The 15,302-nt window shown below is 46.9% G+C and overlaps 1 protein-coding gene across 2 annotated transcripts in view; it reads left to right on the top strand.

The window, feature by feature from the left end:
- The first annotated feature begins 7,814 nt into the window (after positions 1–7,814).
- Positions 7,815–15,302, top strand: part of SLC4A4 (solute carrier family 4 member 4) — a 185,704-nt gene continuing 178,216 nt past the window's right edge. For both annotated transcript variants that reach the window (XM_042796525.1, XM_042796524.1), the window contains exon 1: positions 7,815–8,101. In XM_042796525.1, the coding sequence (XP_042652459.1) occupies positions 7,818–8,101 (284 nt within the window). In that variant the 5' untranslated portion in view covers positions 7,815–7,817. The remainder of the gene's footprint in view (positions 8,102–15,302) is intronic.

Below are 15,302 nucleotides of genomic sequence, written 5' to 3'. Positions count from 1 at the left end.
TGTTCTGCTTCCCCTTCCCACGTCCCTGTGTTTCTTAAAACTGCTTTATGGCAGGAGAAGGGCTCCAAAAGCTCCCTCACGAGATGCTGTGGTGAGAAAGGGTAGCTGGTGGCAGTGGTTTTTTGGTCAGGATATCCCCCTTGCAAAACCAGTCTCCTAGAACCTGAAACTTTTTGTAGGAATGCTGCCCGTGACAGCAGCAAAAGTGTCAGGGCTCCCGGGGCTCAGCCTTTGCCCAAGAAGGACAGGGCAAAACCTTTAGCTATTAACAGTTGTGATTGTGCGTGATCTCCAAGTGTAAAAGAGCAAAAGTGTTTTATGCAGGGTTTCTTTTTTTTTTTTCTCTCCATATTTTGGCTTGGACAACACATTTATCCAGTTTCACTTTCACTCTCCTTTTTTTTTTTTTTTTTTTTTTTTTTTTTCCCCTAGGACACGTTGCTCATCAGACTGTCCTAAAGTGGCAAAGATGTTCTGGAGTTACATGTGCTCCTGGGGAATTGTTGTTAGCTATAAGATAGTCTGTTTCTGTGGAGTTACCAAACAAATAATGGAAAACTCATTATGTCCTCAGAGCTTTACTGATAGAGCACAAATTTCTGGCTAAGTATGACCTGCCAGTGTTTGTTTTAAAATGTTTTGTTTAGGATATGTTTATATAAAAGAGAAGAGAAAGAGCGAGATGTGAAAATCCATAGTGAATGATAATGCTGCTGTTTAATTATTTGAAAAGCCAACTTTTCTGATGACCCAGAATAGACAATGGGATAATAAACTGAAGCCCTTCTGACAGGAAAAAAGGAAAAAATCCAACTACCAAACCAACCTTTCGTATATAGTGTTATAAATTATGTCTTGCATAAAAATGACCTGGAGCTTGGAAATTAAATGACAGAAGGGAAAACACGATTGACTTAATGTAACATTATTGCAAGTACCAGTTGCTCCTGTGTAGGCTTTTTCTCCATATCAAAAGAGGGCTCCCCGGGGGGGGCAGAAATAGGGAACACTTTCACAGCTAATCAACGGAAACGCTGTTCGCTGGGAATAAAGAGTCTGTACTATTACAATAGGAAAATGGCTATAGGCCAGGAGCTGAGATGAACTGAGGAGGAGGAGGAGAAGAAGAAACATTTAGATGAATATCTGTTGTTTAAACTGGCTAAGTAAGGGAAAAATAATGTTCCAAGAACAACAGCCTCAGCAGTACTGGAAATCAATTAATAATTAATTGTCTGGAGCTAAGCAATATAGATTTCCATGGACTTTACAATGTCGTTTCCTCTTGTGATAGTTTTATAGCTTTTTTTCAAATCTCTATCATGACATCACCTGAGAAGGACACTCAGGTGTGTATATATGGTTGGATTAGGCAGAGAAGTTGGCAATTTATCAATACAGGACCTGTGTTACTGATGCTGCCTTTAGAATAAGAGGGAGCCACCCATATCTTGACTTCATGGTTGTTGAGGTGACAAATGTGTTTATCGAAGGCATTTTTTACAAGTATTCAGTTTGTGGCTTACACCATCAAAAAAGTTTTGTTCCGTTTCATGAGATTCAGCCATCAGCAAAGCCTTTCAGCTCCCGTGGTGTAGTTCTGGATGCGTTTGCCTCATGCAGAGAGCATTCCCCAGCAGGAGGGATTTCACAAGGAAGTTTCTTTTTAACGTGGCATGCTATATTTTGGAGTTCCTGCTGCTGCCATTTGGCATCTCCAGAGACCCTGTGGAGATGTCTGCAGAACGTTTCGTCTTGATGGAGGCTGTCAGATACAGAGCACCTTTTGAAGAAGACTGTAAAATCTGATCTTGGATGTTACCAGCTGGGAGGCCGATAGACTTGAGTCCCTTAACTAGAGCCTAGAGCTGTCTTCTATCTCTTGTGAACAACTGTATTCGAAGGAAAGTTGTGTTTTCAGAATCACCTTACCGTGTTCTGCCTTTGGGGGGCTTGGTACCCGGGCACAGTTATGTATCCAGCTGGTATTTTTTTTTTTTTTTTTTTTTTTTCTGCTTTAGGAAAAGATGTAGTCTTGGATTAAGAGGATCACAGTGACCTGCCATTCAAGCTGCTCTTTCCTGCAGGATATTTGGTGCTCAAGACCAGATGCTGTCAGTGTAGGAGAGGCAAGGATTCAGTTTTAGAGAAGCGGGCAGGGTTTGTTTTCTTGATGTACTTGGCCTCTTAACTCTAATGTCTGTCACCATCTGCTGCTTGGAAGGTATCTTCAACCACAGGCTAAGAAAGCTCATTGAGGGGGCTGCTGATTTTTTGATAGCAAGTTGCAATTTTTGTCTGTGCTAGTCATGTTGGTGGACTTGGCCTTACACTGAGAAAGGGTGAAATGTCTCCATGTACTTCCAGTCAGCAATAAAATATTAGAAGCTTTCCTGAGGTGGTGTACAGTGAGAAGGGATTTGATAAATACTGTGATTAATACTTGCTAAGGATTTGGTGCTCAGAAGAATCAGTCTGGACCTCAGTACAGCTGTATACAAAGGGACTGGAGGGCATGCTGGCCCATGCCTGTGAGCTTTCATTTTTTTTTTTTTTGGCCCATGATGCCGATAGCTGAGGAACAAGGAAGACAAAGAAACTCATCTAAATGACAGCTAGGGGAGAAATTAGGAAAAGAGTAAATGCTCCTGATGTAAATACTGCCCCTTCCATTAGCAGCCCCCCCATCTCTATTATACAGCAGAGAAGTGCTTCCCATTCTGTACCCCATTTTCATGTAGATACAACTAGCCTTGTGCTAAAGGGGGGCGACATCAGCACTCTGATTTTTCTCCCATCCTGAGATGTGGAAAAAATGGGTGTCCCTTCTGACCCGCTTTCTGCGTGCCGTGGCACTGAAGCAGAGGAGAGGGCATGTGTTTGAAAGCACAGAAGTGCTGCACTCGGCTGGGCTGCTCTGTTCTTTAGCCCTTTCCCCGTTCTAGAGGGGGGGGTGAGTATTTGTTGTTTCAGTATCCCAACAGTTGTAGGTGGTGGAAGCCTGTGTTTCAGCATCCTACGCTCTGGTGGTTTTTGTGGGTGTATAAACAAACACACTTTCTTTATTTTAACAAAGCCCCGTGTTTTTGGCTCTTTGACCAAAGGCTGGTTTGGCTTCACGCCCTCCAGCACGGACACAACTCGAAGCGTTTGAAATCAGCTTTCTTGGCTGTTCCCTGGGGTCGTGCCGCGGGGAGCCTGGCTTGCCCGCTTGCTCAGGGGACACCAGCCCCTCGCCCCCCTCGGGTTGGGGGGGGGCTGGAGCTGGGGTTTGCTCTGGCCCCGCTCTCCCGGGGGGAAGCGAATTGCTGATCTGGAGGTGGGGGGGGGCAGGGGGGGGAGGTTTCCAGCAGAGGGCCCCCGAGCAGCATCACAGCCTCGGGCAGGCTCCCTGCAAGGTCCCGCGGCTCCCCCGGCCCCCAGCAGCTCGGGGTCTCCTTGCAGCTCTGCTGTGTTACTGTAGGCAGTAGGCATGGCGGTTTCATGCTGGAAAGACAAGGGATGTTTTTGCAAGGAAATTGTGAGCGTTGTAGGAAATGCAATCCTGGGAGTAGCAATCGGTGAGAGACTGGCTGGTCTTGCTTACAGATCTCTCCAAAGCACAAACTTACGTTGCTTCCCAGTCCAGTAGAGCACAACACTTATTTTCATATATTCCAATCTCCAAGTGTTTAGCGTTCCACTCTTAACTAGAGGTCTACTGAAAAAGCTTTTGAGGCAAATGCTCTGTGTTGTCAGAAATTAGCAGGAGTATTGGAAGGTGCCAGAAGCAACCGACTCAGGCGATGAATTCCCCAGAGCTCTCTTCCCCTTTTGACGTGAATCGGGAGACTGTTGTGGCCTATATGGCTATCAAAGTGATCCAGGACCGCTCATTGCTTTCAAGCAGACATCATGTATAATTAATGATAAGCACATCAAGCACACATCGCAAAAAAAACCCCAAAACAAAACAACCACCAAACCTCCGCCTTTAAGCCTCCATCATTTGACTCTGTCTTACCTCAGCCGAATGTTTTTCAGCATCTCCTGTTTCTGCCTCGTTCGAAAGATGAAAGTGTGAGCTGGTGGGGGGGAAGTCAGCAGGTATTTGGCAATTTGCTCCTTTGGGCCCTGTATGTGGTTTCACAGTGAGCGGGCAGACACTCGGTCAGGGCCCTGAATTAGGACTCTCACAGAGTCTGAAAAGTCAGCTCCCCAGTGAATGTTGTTTTCACAGCTAACTGAGGCAGCACTATTAGAAAATGCAGAACCTGCTAATCAAGTTTCAAAAGCCAATAGGTTTACTTACATTAGACCTTTAATAACCAGCTATCAGGTAATGCTTGCTGAGACGTCATGTTCTGCCTAAATTTCCTGGGAAGTGGATGGAAAGGACAGACAAGTCCCAAATCTCGGTGACTTTGAATACAAGTAGGGCATACAAATATAAGAGCTACAGAATTGTTTCCTGTGGTTGCCCTTAGAAATCAGTGCTGTTAGATTAATTCGGCTGTAATACTAAAGAATGCAATGCAGGAATTGGTTCCATTGAGTTCAACATCTAGAATGAGCTGTATACCCGTGTCTTTTTAACACAAACCAAAAATCCCCTGAAACATCAAGGCCCTTAGGAATAGCCATGATCAAGGATTGCGTCCTGAAAACACGTGTGATTGATTTTGTCAGTGTAAAGAGGATTACTTGCATGCACAAGTGTGTTCAGGGTTGAGCCCGCTTTTGTAAATGATGACTTGGCACTGACCATTTGTCAACAAAGGAAAAGACACAAAAAGCCTCTTAGACAAGTACAACTGTGGTCTCACTGCACCTAGTTTTTTCTATTGAAATAGTTTTATCCTCTGAAACTCCCTGGTTTAGGCGGAATTACTCCCGACTTAATCCAATGCAAATATTTTATCACTCGGTAGTCTGTACAAACCCCTGGAAAAGCAGGGAGCTGCCAGTTTCCATCTCGTTCAGCATCGTCTCTGACATCGCTGTGGTCAGCACGAGCGGCTTCCGAGGAATCTACCAGAAATGCTGCAAGATATATTTATGGAATAACCTGCCCACGGGGGAAGTTTAACCCTCCGAATTCCACTGCACATGTGCGTTTCTGTGTTCTCTGATCTTCACCATCACAACTCCGGCTGTTCTCATCATCCGTATACATGCCAAATGCTGTCATCGACAATGATACCTTGTGCGACCTCACAGGAAAATTGTGCTCTGGACGAGGAGGCAGAAGAAGAATCTCTGTGTATCGGTGGACATTCAGTAGAAGGTGGCACCCTGTCCTGTGCCGTTGTTGAGGCAGGCTTTTACTGCCTCGGTCGTGAGTGGGAGGTTGGCTTAGCGAAGGCTGCGGGGCACACCTTTTCTTCATAAAGTCTTTGCGCGCAGGGCTGAAGCCAGTGGACTTGAAAGGCAGGTTTAAACAGACAGCCAAAGACTTCCCAAAGAAAACTGTTTCTTCGCTGCCTGTTCTGTGAGTGGGAAGTTAGCGGGCTTTAGTTCTGAGTGATGAGTTTATCTCTGGTTATTAAATCAAGCAGAAAAAATATTGGGAATGATTGGGTAATTTTTAACAGGGAATACAGGGGCCACAGTGTATAAGTAATGCCAAAAGGTACATGTATATGGTATGTCAGACAAGTCAGCTCTAGCTGATGGTTTTTTATTTTGTCAATCACCACGACAGACAGGATTATTAGGTCATTTCACTTGGGTGTTTCTCTGTATGTAGAGCATACTTGTTTTCAAATTTGGCTGAGATAACTGCCTTGGCTCTTGATTTAAGGACTCATGGAAACGGTTTTGGTAGGGTTTTAGATCATTAAATGTAGTGATGGTATATTTAAAGACTGACTTAACAGCATGCATCCTAATGTCAAAACATTTTTTAGCCAGAAAATTAAGTGCATAGGTTTAAGATGACAGTATTTTAATTTACAATGAATTGTGAGGAAATGGAATTGGTATGGGAGCTATGTAGATTTGTTACTAAAATAGTGAGTTGAGAGCCAGCTGCTGAGGACCCATCCAAGAGTTGCTTTCACGGAGGGATCTAAACACTTGGGGGGGATCCTGAAACCCCCATTAGTTGTCCAAGTGGCAAGAAGCAAGAGCAATCCTCTGAGGTGGCTAATGTGTCTTCTCTTCAGGAGCTTCCCAGTTCATTTATAAATAGAAGTGGAGCTGAAGGTACAAACTAACTGGAATATCATTAGGGAGCTGAAGCATGAAGAGAGCAGTCCTTGATTCTGAGCCGTTGCCTATGCCTTTGGAAGAGGAGAAGATGTAGAGTTATTTGGGTTAGGACTCGGCTGTACAAAGCTTCTCAACTGATCGTGTGCTTTGCTTTTGTTAATGCAGGGACTGTCATTCGTTCAGATGAAATGCAGCTCGAAGAGATGAAAGTCATTGCTATGCTGTCACTGGCCCCCTGGAAACCCATTGATTGTTTAAGAGCAGCTACTTAAAGAATTTTGATTTATTAAAGGGAGCAGGGGAGCCCAAGTCCTGACCAATTCCTGTGCAGACCATAGGCCTGACACCTTTCAGGAAAACATGAAGAAGGGGGTGAGGGGACAGCGGCTTAAAGACAATTACCTGTTTTTAGGAGGTGGGGCAAGCACAGAGGTGACAGCAGCAGGAGGGAGAGGGGGAATTCAGCCGGGAGATCATTTGTGCAGTGCTCTCACCCCGCTCTGCAAGTGCTGGGGTTCCTGCTGCTGCTTTTTTTTGCCTGGCCATTGGATTATGTATTATTCCCTAATACAGAATTTAGATGGGTGGCAAAAGGGAGGCTTGGTAGTTGAGGAGTAGCTGAAGAGGCAGTTGCCATGTGGTGGTAACCCTAAACCTTGATGAAGAAGTGGAGTTTTTCCTCTACAGAGCTACAGTAGTCTCCTTTGTTCCCCCGAGCGCCCATGTCCTCTCCGCTGATGGATTACTGTTCTGCCGTGTTACCTGTGAGCCGTTTGCAGAGCCCCCCTTGTTTAAAAATATTTTACGGATCTCATCGCCTTGGCCTGGGCAGCAAAGCCGAGTGCAGGACCTACAGATTAGTGAACGAGATTTGGGGTATTGGCGTCGGTGCTCTCTTCCCACAGCAGTCTGGAAAAATCTTCCTGAAGGGCAATCAGTGAAAGTAGAAGAGGGGGGGTTAAGGCTCCAGCTGTGGGTAGCAGAGAGTAGCTGGTAAGCGGTGAGCCTTGGCGCGCTGGAAGCAGGGGAGCAGCACCGCCTCAGCTGGTATTTCCTTGCAAAATTATAACCGCCCCACTGATGTTTTCTGCCTTTTCCCTGCCGTCCTGCTCGTTATTAGGTGCTTTTGAGCGAGCTGCTCCCGCGGGGAGGGGGGGGGCTGTGTGTGTGGGGAGCCAGTCCCTGCACCCCGCAGTAAGCGGGGGGCACACCTCCTCTGTCCCTAGGGTGGCCCCCCTTTGTCTCAGCCGCCCGGTCGCCCCCCCCCCCCACCTCGCTCTAGCGGGGGGGGGGGGGGGGGCGGCACCTCTCGGAGCCCGGCTCTCAAGGGTTAGCTGTAAAAAGCCAGCCGGCGGGTGAAGAACTGACGGAAAAAGTGACGTGAGGCGGGTTTGGGGGGGGGGGGGGGGGGGGGGCGCATTGTGGTGGCAGGGAGAGCGGGGTGGGGGTGTGTGTGAGGGTGCAGCGGGGCCTGGCCCCCCCCCCCGAGAGCACCTGCCCCGGCGGGGGGGCCGGGCGCGCCCTCAGGCCCCGCCGTCCCTCCCGGCGCCCCGTGACGCCTGACCGGCGGCCGGGGGGGGGGGGGGGGGGGCGGTGTGTGTGTGTGTGGGATGGGATGGGACAGGATGGAAGCGGGCGAGGGGACGTCCGAGCCTGCGGGCGGCTTTAAATGCGGGGCCGGGGCGGGCGCCGCCAGCACAGCCGCTCCGCTCCGCTCCGCCTCGCCGCTCCGCTCCGCTCCCGGCCCCGCAGCGCGGAGCGAGGCGGCTGCCCCGCCGGACAGACGGCGCAGGTACAGACGGACGGCCCATGGCCCGCTGAAGCCGCCGCTCCCCACCCGGCCCGCGGTTGCCCCGCGGCCCCCGCCCGCCGCCAAGCTGGAGGAACGCCGCAAGCCTGAGCCGCGGAGGTGAGCGGGGGGGGGTGTGTCTGTCTGTTTGTCTGTCTGTCTGTCTGGGGGGGTGGGGGGTGGCGGCGGGGGTCCCGCTGCACCTGCCCCGGTCGCCCCCGCCCGACGGCTGCCGCCCGGCCGGGGCTGCGCTGCGGGAACCGGCGGCCCCGCACCCTCGGCGCTGCGGGGGGGTGGAAGTGCCCCCAGCTCTCTCAGCCACGCAGATTTCCACACACACGCCCCCCCACCCCCCCTCCCCGCCGCTCCCTGGTTTCCTTCCTACACGGTTTGTCTCTGCACGATGCCCTTCTCCAGCCCTCGTCAGTTGGTGGTAACTTTTTCACTATGTTTGAAAACTTTTTCCTTATGCTTTCAATTTACTTTTACCTCAGCGGCTGGTTCAAGAAAATCCCATTTTCCCTCAAGCTTTTACTGTTCCACCTGGTTTGTGGCCGCATGGGGATATTCCCTTAGCTGAGACGAGCTCCTTGCTGCTTGTTTTCCCTTCTGCGAGCTTCCTGCTACACACCGCAGTCCAGAGCTGCTCTGCTCGAGAGCGAACATGGAACTGGGAATTTAATCATCCCTTTGTTCGCATACCTTTGTGTTTTTTTTTTTACAACTAATTATTAAAGGATTTCCCTTCTGTTAAGAGCGCATCCTTTTAGTACTTGCATTCAGGAGGAGCCGGTGCGTAGAGCTGCAGGGAGGCAGGCTCTGTGCTCTGAGGAGAGCGTGGCTCTGTTTAATCCTCCCACAGAGCTGCGCCTGCAAGTAAACTCAAGTGTGTGAATAGCAGCAAGGGTGGGCCCTAGGGCACAGCCTGACAGCAAGGGCTCCCTCCCAGGACTGCCCCACCACCTGCTCGAGCGGGGCCAGAGGAGGCCACGGAGATGCTGGGGGGGCTGGAGCAGCTCCCCTGGGAGGCCGGGCTGAGAGAGTTGGGGGGGTTCAGCCTGGAGAAGAGAAGGCTCCGGGGAGCCCTTCGAGCGGCCTCCCAGGGCTTAAAGGGGGGGCAGGGAGAGGGGGGGGAGGGACTCTGGGTCAGGGGGTGCAATGATAGGATGAGGGGTGACGGGTTTAAACTGTCAGAGGGCAGATTTAGGTGAGATCTAAGGCAGAAATCCTTCCCTGTGTGTGGGGTGAGGCGCTGGCCCAGGGTGCCCAGAGCAGCTGTGGGTGCCCCCTCCCTGGAAGGGTTCAAGGCCAGGTTGGACGGGGCTGGGAGCACCCTGGGCTGGGGGAAGGGGGCCCTGCCCAGGGGCAGGGGGGGGCACTGGGGGGGCTTTGAGGGCCCTGCCAACCCAAAGCAGTCTGTGTTTCTATGATAGATACTTGCTCTCTTTTGTTTCAGGGAGGTGCAATTTACTGTACATCTAAACGTGACTTTGTGCTTAGGCTGTTAGCTATGTAATGACTTCATTGTTCTGGTTATTCCTGAAATGTATGTATTTTCCATTAAAAAAAAAAAAAGGAAGAAACTTGGCTAGCTGGATTTCACAAAATGTGCAGAGTTGCATATTGTGTGTGGGAATAGAGTTTGCTACTTAGTAATTGCTGATGTGATAGTCTGCAGGAATATGCCTGGCTCTTATTTTGGTTGATTATCAAAAGAAAGTTTTTTGTGCATTAAGAGCAAGGTACAGAGACATCACACACACCCCCACCCCCCATGCATACAGAAAAATCCAACAAAACCAACTGACGCACCTCTGCACTTAAGACTCCTAAACCTATTTCATGGCAGACTGAATTTAGTTGGAGTAGTTCCAGTCGTATGCAGAATGATTACATGGGGTGGCTTGCCTCCGTGCGTGTGTGCCTGTTCACACACATATATGTGCGTGGGGCGGTCTGTGCCCTTCCCTCCCCTGCCTGCTGTTCCATGCTGAAGCAAGCCCTGAGAGACCTTTCCCAGCAGCTTCTGTCACAACAGAAGATCGTAGGGTTGGGGTTTGCAAGGCTTTATTTCAGCCGGTGACTTTAGTGCCTGGTAACTTCACGTGCCTGTGAGTGTCAGTACAATCCGAAGGGTGCACGGTAGGGCACTCTGCAGTGATGCTTTTTCTGGCACTCACACATACCCTCCCCCACCACCATTAGGTGCAAATGTGAAGTAAACCCAGACTTCTAAATTTAAAAAAAAAATATCATGGGAAGGATTTACTTGTAACTTTTCCTTCCCTTCTGCCGAGTATGAACTTCACGTTTGTAAAAGCAGTGGCTGGGCTTAAAGGAAGAGGCTACTCTGAGCTGCATTTCCAAGATTTCAGGAGGCTGGCAACTGTAGAGGAATGACTGATAGCCCGGGAGGAGCCGGGAGTGGGGCGTGTTGCTGCTGTGCAGAGTTGAGAGTGGGGTGAGAAGGAATTATGGATTGGCTTTTAAGATTTTATCTTTTTCTTTTCTTTTTTTTTTTTTTTTTTGTTTTTTTTTGTATTGTTTTCAGCTGGAGGGAGGAGGGATGAAGTCTTCATTTGTGTGCACAGGGCATTCTTAGCCAGTTAACACCCCGTACGCAGCCGTTCCGCTCCCTCCAAGGTCCGGCAGGCTTTTCTGCAGCTCATAACTCTGGGGATTATTTTTCCTTTAAACTTCCACATTAGAATTTTAGATATTGAACCTCCACTGCAGTCAGAAAACACCCTCATATACTGGCGGTGTAGCATGGTATTCCTCGCAGCAGGTTTTTCAAAGGAGTGCTGTAGAGGAGCTTTCAAAATGCGCTTTCACAGTCCTGCTCTGAGTGCAGGGCAAACGCTTCAGTCAGTGATGTCTTACCTTGATAAGAAAAGGTTCAATTTGTGCACAAAGTGCAGTTCAAAGAAAAACATCCCTGTGAGAAGGGAAAATCTGTAACTCCTTTTGTTTTCTGATCTACCTACTTACCGGAGAGGGTGCCTTGCTCACGTACACGAACGGCCCTCCAGCAGCGGTGGTGAAGCCGTTTGTGTTCTGTCTGAAGGATTTTAACCGCATGTCCTGTGCTAAATAATGAGCCCGAAGATGTTTTGGGCGAAGTTGTGAAAGCAAATTTCTATGCGAGAGAGAAAAGAGAAAACTTGGATGTAATTTTCTGCCGATAAATCTGCAAATAGCTGTTTTCAGGTAGCAGTTCGTAGACAGTCAGAGATGCTGTCCTGCCAGAGAGAAGCAATTGCAGAGGCGAGGTGCTACCTCAGTTGAGCAAAGATAGACTGGATGAAATAGCTGCTCTGGGAAGGTGGATGCGTGAAAATGCTTATTCCTGCGGGTACAGAAAGTGATGCTCCTGTGTGCCTACATGCCAGTCTGTTAGCGGAGATTTGCTAGTCGTCTGATTTTTTTTTTTTTTTTTTGCAATTTTATCTTACTACATTGTTATCCTTGTTCCTATCAAAAATAGCCTAGCTTTGACTGGTTTGCGCTGGAATTCCTTCTGTAGGGGTTGGAAACAGCAGAGGACTTTAGGCTGGGTTTAAAGATGCCTTGCTGAAAACAGCGTTTGCAGCATTCTACCTCTGGTGCTGTGGCATCGGGTCATTTCCTCTGTGGCACTGGTAAAAATGACTTCATTGCCTTAGTGAGATAGCATCCTTGTCAGGCTCCAGCAACCTGGCTTGCATGTATTTTCTTTGTTTGTTAGATTTAGAATTTGAACTCTGACTTCGAGCAAATTAAAAGAGTTCTGATAACTACTATCAGGTTTTCTCGTTCAAAGTCAATTAGCTGCTTCCGGCTTTAAATCCATTTAGAAGGCTCGAAAGGGAGTGCTCTTTGAAAATCCAGTCATAGCAGTTTACAGTTAATACTGATAAAGGAGCAAGTCTCTGCGTCATTGTGCTACTTTTGGTGGAAGAAAAACTTCTCTTTTGTGTTTCCTCTAAATAACAGAACTTGAATGGGGAGGCAGAGGTCTTTCTCGTAGTGATGTTTCCCTGTGTGGCTTGAAAATACAGCAGTTACATTTTCAAGGTTGCGGTCAAGTCCTACAGCCATTCAAAGCAATGCTTCTTTCCACCCCCCCCCACCCCCCCCTTGAACTTGGAGCTGCTGTAGCATCTGGTTTCTACTGAGTTTGCTCAGGATTGCATTCGGTTTGTGGCAGGAATGCTTTTTATTGCTGTTGGACACTGTTGAAAACAATTACAGCACCCGCAATGGGGTGATAAAACATGGTGTGGCATAGTAAAAAGCTACAAAACTTCAGAAATACTTGGTTAAATCCATGCCGCAGCCTGCTGAGGTGCTTGCTCTCGGGGAGATCTCTGCCGTTGTCTTTCTACGCCTTGATGACTTAATATTGAATAGTGGCTTCAAGAAGTGGCCGTAGTCTGTCAGGTAAAAGCTTGCATGAAGATTGAGCTCAAAGATACCGTGATGTGGAATTAACTGTTCAGCCTTGAAAAAGAGTGCGTGATGTTAGTTCTGATGAAAATGCCCCCCGTGAAATAAAAGCATTGAGGACGGGACTGCGCACGAGCTTTTCTGGGTCTAGGAGGATGCAAGCTGTCTGTTGTGTTGGGTGTTGCTGAACCGAGTGGCTGCGCAGTGACCTCCCGAGCCGGGAAGCCCCAGGGTATCATTTGTCCTCTTGTTTTTTGATTGCCTAATTGCATTAACTGAAGAGATAGACATGGCTTTGAATTTCTCTCCTGCAATTACTAGTTTTTCACATAAGGAACTTTTGAAGCTGCCACCAGGACTGTCAGTGGGGAGAATTTGAATGAGCTTCATGGGAGAAAGAGCAGAAAAATCAGAGAAACCTGCATCTCGGTTCTTGATGTCCAGTTCTGTTTGTTTTGGAGTTGTGGATTTCTGTCCAAACATACAACCATGTAAGCAAAAAGGAGAGCAGGACTCACAGCGTGTAATAGTCAGCTGTGATCCATTCTCTTCCGATATGACCGATCCTTCTGAGCACACCGGAGGAAATTGCAGATGGCCCTATTTTTAACAGATTTTCTCACCAGAAAGATCAGAAGAGATGATTTGACATCACCAGAATTGGAATCCTTTAATTCGCGGCTCAAATGAACTTTCAACTTCTGAATTCCAGAACTGTGTGGTGTTAGCAGAGCTCATTCTGCTGCAAGAGTAACACAAAGTCTGAAGGGGGAATTTTTTTTTTCTTAAATTGTGTGTGAATTATTTGTATGTAGGGAGAGAGAGAGGGAGTATGGCTAATCTATGTATTTACTACTGTTAAGGAAATCCTTTAAGGGGGAGGAGGGAATCTTCCAAGTCACAGTGTTTCAAATCCTAGCTTTATTATATATCTACATTTATAGGGGAACAGAGTCATGTTTCTATTTTGCTACTACATAATATATGCTTGCTAAATACTCCGTATTAAATCTGACTTGAAAGAAGCCTTAATTGTCCTTCTGTAAGTACTGATCCGTACATCTCACGTTAGAAGAGTGAGTCTTGAAAAACTGAACTTGGTGGTGGTGGGAATTGTTCAAATGACTTCTTTTAACACTGAGGATTACTAAAATCACTTTATTCTGCTATTAATGCTAATTATAAAAATTGCTTCATTCAATTCTAATATTACCATAATAAATGAAAATATTTAAAAATATTCTAAAATTTTAAATGTTGGCTTGATGAATTATATAATTTTCCTTGCCTTGTAAACAAATTATTTCTGTGAGGTATGGTCCGTAGTGAATATTTTGTCTGGGTTTCAGAGAAGAAAAGCTTGGATCCAGCCAGAGACTGTGAAACAAACTTCATTTCTTTATGATTTGGAGCAGGTTTGTCTGTGTTGCTCCTTTTTAGATGTATTTCAGGGACTGCTTTTTCAACTTACTCGGTTACTGTTTTCACTTCCATTAGCTATGGATTTCTTTGCTACAGGTTTTTTTGAGGGTGGTGTTGAACTTTGTTTTTTTTGATCTGTTCGGGTGTTCCCACCGCTAAATCTGGAACTTGGATATTGCCGTGATCAGCCTGGCTGTGGACACAAATCACTGTGGGTGCAAAACTGTGCTCAGAATTATGGGAGGCCATGGTGGGAATGGTACCTCTTTTCTTAACTTGTGCAGGGTGACTGCTGCTCATCTGTGGAATTAATGTAACAGGCTAAAATTTTTTGTGATTGTTCCCCAGTGGAGATTTCATTTTACTTTTTTTTTTTTTTTTTTTTTTTTTTTAAAGCGAGTTATCACAATGAGCTGGTCTTATGCAAGAAATTCTAGTGGGTTTGCAGCTGCAACAAATTTTTGGCTTTTTTCCACTGACAGTATACCACAGGAGTAAATTTAATCTTTTTCTGCTAGTGTTTTCTGAGAAAAGTACGCAAACCTTTTTATGATTGTGCAGATGTGTGATCTTAAGTCCGAGATGATGACTGGAGTCTTGCATGTCAAGTAATCATCGTTATTCATATTTTCATGTTTTGTCTGTTTTGTATAGTAGGTGCAGAAACAGAACTTGCCTATCCTTTTCAGTGGTGTGTGCAACTTGAAGTTGAGTATTTTCACCTTAAGTTTTTGTAAAGTAAGTTTTTTTTAAGTTTTCACTTAATTTTAATAATCTCTTGAAGGTTTGCTGATCTGAGTCTTTAATTCAACTCTTAACCTTGAACAGAAGGTTGCAATAGTTTTTATTGTACCTGTGACCATGTAACACCTCAGATGCCTTGTCAACCCTTACACCTAACCAGAAAGATCTTTCATCGAGGTTGCTAAATGTGAGGAGACTGTGCTTAGAATGAGGTTGGGAAATAGTTGCTCAAGGAAGAGTAGCGTTTGAGCATCTTAAACCTGCTTTGTTGCACTGGTACTGAACGAAAGTGTATTTCTCATATACCGGAACTGTGCACACAAATTTTGCTTAGGTCTCCTGGTTGGCAAATTTGGTGATCATGAAGTGGATTTTATCCAAATTCTTATTAAATTTGAATAGTCTGATATCACTTCCACGTCTGACAGGTCCTCCATTTAGCAGACAAACAGCACAGCTAAAGAACAGTAGCCTTGTTCAACAGACCAGCCTGTGTGTCTTTCTAGGCAGAAACAATAATCTCAATGAAAAAATAGATGGGTACTTTGTTCTCTTCTGTCCCCAATGAAGCTTCGTTCCAAAGCCTCAATGGCACAACAGTACAGTGTGGAGTGCCCTGGGAGTAGTTCCGTGTAAATTGTTTAGCATCCCGTGATCTGTTAGGCTTGGGTTTGTGGGTAAAAACTGAGTTTGGGGGGCCTTGTCCCGGGCGAAGCGTGAGCGTGGT

The sequence above is a fragment of the Tyto alba genome, unplaced genomic scaffold (genome assembly GCF_018691265.1).
Source record: "Tyto alba isolate M040663 unplaced genomic scaffold, T.alba_DEE_v4.0 Super-Scaffold_23, whole genome shotgun sequence".
In the NCBI taxonomy this organism is placed as follows: Eukaryota; Metazoa; Chordata; class Aves; order Strigiformes; family Tytonidae; genus Tyto; species Tyto alba.
This window is presented reverse-complemented; position numbering and strand designations above follow the sequence as displayed.